Source organism: Primulina eburnea, chromosome 9 (genome assembly GCF_022965805.1).
Source record: "Primulina eburnea isolate SZY01 chromosome 9, ASM2296580v1, whole genome shotgun sequence".
NCBI classification, from domain to species: domain Eukaryota; kingdom Viridiplantae; phylum Streptophyta; class Magnoliopsida; order Lamiales; family Gesneriaceae; genus Primulina; species Primulina eburnea.
In genome coordinates, this window is record NC_133109.1 from 29,708,417 (window position 1) to 29,716,044 (window position 7,628).

The following is a 7,628-nucleotide window of genomic DNA, read 5'->3' on the forward strand; positions in this document are numbered from 1 at the left end:
ATCCAACATAGAACCCTTCCCATATCGGCATGTTTCCTACACTACCATAATATAGCGGTGTCGGAAAGATAGAGTCTTGAACTTCATACCTTAGTTGTCTCATTCACCAAGTTGAAACACTTGAAGTACAAGTGCAATTTGCCACAAGAAGTTCTCGACCTCCCCAACCGATTATAGACCCATTAGCCAATGCCCACTTGCACAATGACGGAGTCAAGAATATGGATCAACTCAGATTATAATTTTAAACTCTATTAAAGTGATCTACGGAGGTTATATCATATTAATCCAAAATTATAAAAAATTTACATATAATTTTTTTTAGAAAAATGAGGCACTCGGGCTCATGACTGTGGCTCCGTCACTGCTTGCACACCACTATATCCTCCTGCATCACCCCAATGCTAGCCCTCATGCTCTAACCGTAGCTCTTTTAAGTTAACGTGTGACCTTTTTCCTTCAACTTTGCCTCTCTAAGTACTCAACAAAACCACCGTAGACCGTGATTCTGATTAGAAATGTATGTGAAGTTGGAGTAACTTGGAGAATTTGTAATAGAGAGAAAAAAGTATCACTTAAATAAATACTTGGTTGAGTGATAGTTGAGTGATTTATAGGTCTCATACGCTAATAAATGGTCTAGATCATTCTAACATAATACTAGAGATTAATTCTCCGTAGGCAAAAACTTATGTGAGACGGTCTCACGGGTCATATTTGTGAGACGGATCTCTTATTTGGGTTATCAATGAAAAAATATTATTTTTTATGCTAAGAGTATTACTTTTTATTGTGAATATAGGTAGGATTGAACCGTCTCACCGTGAGACGGTCTCACATGATACCCACTCTTCCGTAATATTCTACACTATTATTTACACTAATAGAGGGTTAAGCTTGTTATTTGTTTGTTTTATTCATTATTAGGAAAAAATTTACGTGAGACAATCTCACAGGTCGTATTTGTGAGACGGATTTCTTATTTGGGTCATCTCTGAAAAAGTATTACTTTTTATGCTAAGAGTATTATTGTGAATATCTGTAGGGTTGACCCGTCTTACAGATTAAGATCCGTAAGACGGCCTCACGTAAGACTCACTCTTATTATTATTAGTTAGAGTGGTAAACATGTTAATTATATTATGAATTTTATATGTGTGATTTAAAATAAAGAGTGAGTCTCATGTGAGACCGTCTCACGGATCTTAATTGTGAGACGGGTCAACACTACCCATATTTACAATAAAAAATAAAACTCTTAGCATAAAAAGTAATATTTTTTCATGGATGACCCAAATAAGAGATTCGTCTCACAAATACGACCCATGAGACCGTCACACACAAGTTTTTATCTAAAATAAAAGGTTTTCGAAGAATATTGATTTTTTTTAAAGTGATATGATATTATATCATATTAACAAGTCAAAATTCATCCATACAAATGATTTGATATCGAAAGAGATGGATTCCACAAAATCCTCTTCCGTTTTTGACTTTTTCAAAGGCCAACGAATGTAGTTTGCTTTTTTATTAGTCTAATGTAGAGTTTAAAAAGAGATTAATGGACAGTTTTTGAATAAAAAAACCCCCTAAAGTAGTTTAAAAATGAGAAAATCTTTTTTAAAGAATGAGAAAATCTTTCACTGAGCTTAATAACAAGAACAACTAATATTGGCTTTCAAGTTTGGATGGATTATAGAATTGATGACTTAAAACTCAATCTTAATTCCAATATCCATTTAAGTTCCTAAGATTTTTTTTTTAAAAAAAATATTGAAATCAAAATCTAAAGTTTGTCAAAACCGGAACAACTCAACCTAAAGATTCTTCATTCTTATAGCATATATAGCAAGTCATACCATATTTTTTTACAATTCCAGTTCGAAGAAATTAAATTTTGTTAAAATGAATTTCAACCATAATCAAACAAAAAAACAACCCGCGAGGAAGCCAAACATAACTTTCTCCAATGCTCCTTGTTGGCACACAACTCACACTAATGGAGGCAAATATACGGATACCCCGCCCGCGGCGACGGAAACAAAAACGAGAAAACAACCAGACGGAGAGGGATTGGAGACAAGGGACCGTGAATGAAACCAATGTCTCAACTTCACTTCCCAAAATGGTTCAACCCGTAAAACTATAATGCACTAAAAGTATTACCCAACCAAATCTTCAATGAAACATTTCAAAGCATAGCACTAGCAGCAAAAGAGAAACAACAGATACCAAGAACCAAGTAGTACTTTTCTTACAATAAATTCAAGCATAAAATCTTACGCAGGCAACCTATTTATACAGATATATTCAGCCAATATCACTTGATATGGAATATAAATCGAAACGGCCACCACACACTTTGCTCGTGAGAACTTACCCGATGCCGCAGAAATATGTGCAATAATCATTAGCCATACATCTCACACTACGTTTCCCAAGCTAAGTGGGAGAGGTGGACTCTTGTTTCCCAAAAAGTAGTGGAAATTCATCATACTGTTCCGAGAAACCCCGTTCTTCGGCCATGCTCTTAAGTGACTCATAAACCTGGTACATAGACCACCTATCCTTTGGCCTAGAAATCAAACAGTTACATGCAATTTTCAAAAATCGCTCGATCTCCTCATCGTTACCCCGAGCACACAATATCTTATCGATACTGTCTTTAATTCTACCAGATGCAGAGAGCTGATTCACCCAATCCACCAGATTACCTTTATAGCCTTCGTCAGCCATGCTAACATTCAGCGCCTTTTGTCCCGTTGCCAACTCGAGAAGTACCACTCCAAAACTGTAAGCATCTCCTTTCAGGGAAGCAACCATTGTGCTCGAGTATTCCGGAGCAACATACCCAATTTCACCCAAATCCCCTACGACATAGTTAGAATCTGAAGAAGTTACAAGTCTTGCCAAACCGAAGTCCATTATCCTAGCATCAAAATCCTCATCAAGCAGAACGACGTCAGAGCTAATATTCTGATGCAAGATAGGAGGCTGGCAACCATGGTGAAGCCAAGCAAGTCCTCTTGCTGCCCCCAAAGCAATCCTAAACCTGGTTCCCCAATCAAGAACACCAGGATTCCCGTTCAACACATATCCCAGAGTCCCATTCGACAAATGCTTATAAACCAAGAGTTTCTCCTCCTCAACCAAGCAAAACCCCAACAGGGGAACCAAATTCGGGTGCCTTAGCTGCCCTAATCTATTCATCTCCATCCTAAACTGCTTCTCCCCCATCTTACCTGCACAAAGCCGCTTAATTGCAAGTGCTGACCCATCTGGCAAAACCGCCTTGTATGTCGTCCCCGTCCTACTCGTGATTATGATATTTTTCTCACTAAAATTATTTGTGGCAGCCAACAAATCCACCAACTTAACCTTTACAAGCGGTTTCTGGAACAACACAACTTGAGTAAGCCTGTGAGACCTCAATTTTTCAGCCCAACTACTCCCATCATCTCTTCCTCCAATTCCATCTCCGCCCTTTCTCTTCCTACTCGACTTGGAAAAGTACCACCACCACAAACCAAATCCCAATAACAAAGAAGCTGCTGCACCAAAAACCCCGGCAGCAATGATTATCGCCAAACTTTTCTTACTCAAGCCTCCGCACTTAACCAACGTACCTCCGCAAAGCCCACCGTTTCCACCATAATCCTGCTCCAAAGCATAGTTAAACAAAGGCACTCTCCCAGACAAATCATTATTCGCAACAGAGAACTTTTTCAACCTCCCCAAATTCGAAAACTGTAAAGGAATGCTCCCAGACAATTTATTGTCATCTAAGATCAAAACATTCAAATACGAACAATTAGCAAGGTCAACAGGGATTTGACCCGTCAAATCATTCCCGGACAGATCCAAAGTCACAAGATAAGGCACCCAAGAGCAGATTTGAGATGGGATCGAACCGGAGAGACCATTACCAGAGAGATCCAGCGTCTGAAGACTTTGACAGAACTGTAGAGCATCTGGGATGTTTCCGGCGAGACCAAAATCCCGGAGCTCCATACTGATAAGTTTATTCTCGCGGTCGTTCCAGCATGACAGACCGACGAACTTACAGATAAACCCAACCGTAGAATTCGCGAAATCCCACGAGCTGAGCTTGCCCTGGGGATCACTCAACGAACTCTTCACTCCTTGCAGGCACTTCACATCATCTTCCGCAAAAACCAAACTGCAGAACAGGAGGAAAAGCAACGGTAGGCAGATGGATTTGGATCTGTTGCGGAGGAGATTCATTGCTTCTGGTCGCAGATCGGTATGGTTGGAGAGAGAGCTAGTGGAAATGGAGAGGCATTTTCTTGGGAGAGTTTCGATTATTTGCTGGATTTTGATTTTGATGTTTGAAACAACATTTGACTGGAATTTTCTTCGATTGGAAAATTGGGGTTTGGTCCACTTATGTGAATTTCATGTCGCCATTAATGACAATTATATACTATATTTAATCTATCTCAATGTAATCTTTCTTTTAAAAAAATCAAATATACATCTACGAATTACACGAATGAAATTACTATTTGGGTTCAAAAATCAAATAAGTTCTCATAATTTATTTCATATACTAGGAATATTTGAAAAATATATGTAATCTCCCACCATCACTTTTTTTTTCTTTAAAACAAATAATAAAATTGCATCTATTCTACGAAATCGGAAACAGACTAAGAAAATTATATCCTGTAATATCTAAAAATATATTGGTTCAAAAATAATCATGATAAATATTGACATAAACTATATTTTAAATCAATCGAAACATGGTAAGCTTTCCATTTGTATGGGAATAGGTTCTTTGTTAGGGTTTTTCATCCTACATGTAGAGATACTACCCTATGATAAAATCAAAGACTCAAATTTAATCACACATATATGAGGTCCACTAATTTTTTTAAAATCATATATGTGTCTGAATCTTGTCCATTCAAATCATGTGGAGGCAGTGTCCCCACATGTAGCATCGAAGCTACCTCTTGTTAGTTGGTCTCACGGATTTTATCTGTCAGACGGGTCAACCCTACCGATATTCACAATAAAAGTAATACTCTTAGCATAAAAAATAATATGTTTTCATTGATGACCCAAATAAGAGATCTATCTCACAAAATAAGACCCATGAGACCGCCTCACATAAGTTTTTGTTTTTTATGGCAAGAGATTTCGGAATAATTTTTTTTAAAAAAATGGCTTGGGAGTAATTTGAGTGAGTCACATGTGAGACCGTCTCACAGATGTTAACCTGTGAGACCGGTCAACCCTACCGATATTCACAATAAAAAGTAATACTCTTAACATAAAAAATAATATTTTTTCATGGATAACCCAAATAAGAGATCCGTCTCATAAATACGACCCGTGAGACTGTCTCACACAAGTTTTTGTCGAGTAATTTTGAGTCTTTCTAATTTTTTCAGATTTTTTCCTTTTCTTTGCTAGTTAATGTTTTCTCATTTTCTGGTCAAAAGTCCTTGTTGGCTGCCGGTTTGACGGAATTGTATCGAAAAAATTGGATTAACAATTATAGGGTGTTCGTAAAGTATTTATCAGAACTCTTTGAATTTCAAATATATTTTTATTATTTAAAAAATATAATTATAAATTTTGATTCATATATTGGATTTTTATATAATATTTTATGTTAATAAAGATGATTTAAATTTCACCCAATAATTATGTCATCTGAAATTTATTTTATTTTATATTAATATTGTGTAAATTAGTAAGATATGGATTTCACATTTGATCTATTATTTTATTGTAAACAGAAAAAATTAATCGGAATATAAATTTCAAATTCATCTTTTCAAATACACCTAAGTTTATTCAAACTATTGAAGGATCGGGAATACGAAAAATAATTCTATTTCAGTCATACAATTTATTTTAATTATATAATGTATAAATATTAAAATTTATTTCTCGTCCTATTTATATATGACACTATTCATATAAAGTGATATGTTTCTATACTTCCTTTTGTCATATGAAATATCATTTCAAAATGGATTTCATCCCTAATTTATTTTATTAATGTATATCAATCTAGGCAAAAACTTGTGTGAGACGGTCTCACGGGTTGTATTTTGTGAGACGGATCTTTATTTGGATAATCCATGAAAATGTATTACCTTTTATACTAAGAGTATTACTTTTTAATGTGAATATGAGTCGGGTTGACCCGTCTCACAGATTGTGATCCGTGAGACGGTCTCACGTGAGACTTACCCATCAATCTAAGCCTGAGTATAGAGTTTTTTTAATAATTAATTTTAAAAATCATCCCAAAAAAAATATTTTCACATAAACTGCAATTCGTGCTTATGAAGCACAGATAATGCTCCAACGTGATTTCTACTGAATCTTCACGTGATTTCTGAATTTCCTTCAATAATTGAATGTGATTTCTGCATTTCCTTCGTCTTCACGTGTTTTCTGAATTTTCTTCAATAATTTCTTTCTATATAATGCTGTGAACTTCAACGAATGAGTTATAATCATTCTCTTTCATTTTGCATAAATTTTCTCTCAAATTTGATCGACAAAATATCTAACATCGATATACTCTTATATTTTGGAGGTAATGTAGTTATCAATAATAGATCGATTGAATATAGTATTCCATTTGTTAGACCGATATAAGTATTACGACCTATCAATTCATTGAAGTTGGTTGAAGTTGTGCATAAAATGTTAGCAATCGATCCATCAAATTTTTCTCTGAAGTTGTCAACCAAATATCATTCATGGAGAGATCATCTTGGCTTTAGATAGTGTATGAAAAATAATTGATGCATATATCATGTATATGATATACAATGATCAAATGGACATATTTTTTATTGACCAATACCACTCAAGCCTTTCCGCACTTACCCAACGAACCTCCGCAAAGCCCACGGTTTCCACCATAATTCTGCTCCACAGCATGGTCAAACAAAGGCACTCTCCCAGACAAATCATTATTCGCAACAGAGAACTTTTTCAACCTCACCAAATTCGAAAACTGTGAAGGAATGCTCCCTGACAATTTATTGTCATCTAAGATCAAAACATTCAAATACGAACAATTAGCAAGGCCAACAGGGATTTGACCCGTCAAATCATTCCCGGACAGATCCAAAGTCACGAGATAAGGCAGCCAAGAGCAGATTTGAGATGGGATCGAACCGGAGAGACCATTACCAGAGAGATCCAGCGTCTGAAGACTTTGACAGAACTGTAGAGCATCTGGGATGTTTCCGGCGAGACCAAAATCCCGGAGCTCCATACCGATAAGTCGATTCTCGAGGGCGTTCCAGCATGAAAGACCGACGAACTTACAGATAAACCCAACCGTAGAATTCGAGAAATCCCACGAGCTGAGTATGCCCTGGGGGTCACTCAACGAACTCTTCACTCCTTGCAGGCACTTCACGTCATCTTCCGCAAAGACCCAACTGCAGAACAGGAGGAAAAGCAACGGTAAACAGATGGATTTGGATCTGTTGCGGAGGAGATTCATTGCTTCTGGTCGCAGATCGGTATGGTTGGAGTCTGGAGAGAGAGCTAGTGGAAATGGAGAGGCATTTTCTTGGGGAGTTTCGGTTATTTGCTGGATTTTGATTTTGATGTTTGAAACAACA

The 7,628-nt window shown here is 36.5% G+C and overlaps 2 protein-coding genes across 2 annotated transcripts; both read right to left on the reverse strand.

Moving 5' to 3' along the window:
* Positions 1-2,177: 2,177 nt before the first annotated feature.
* On the reverse strand, positions 2,178-4,397 carry LOC140841531 (inactive LRR receptor-like serine/threonine-protein kinase BIR2). Its single transcript, XM_073209031.1, has one exon. The coding sequence runs from the start codon at positions 4,243-4,245 to the stop codon at positions 2,443-2,445; it is 1,803 nt and encodes a 600-aa protein (XP_073065132.1). The 5' UTR covers positions 4,246-4,397; the 3' UTR covers positions 2,178-2,442.
* Positions 4,398-6,774: 2,377 nt separating this feature from the next.
* Positions 6,775-7,628, reverse strand: LOC140841532 (inactive LRR receptor-like serine/threonine-protein kinase BIR2). Its single transcript, XM_073209032.1, has one exon. The coding sequence runs from the start codon at positions 7,505-7,507 to the stop codon at positions 6,860-6,862; it is 648 nt and encodes a 215-aa protein (XP_073065133.1). The 5' UTR covers positions 7,508-7,628; the 3' UTR covers positions 6,775-6,859.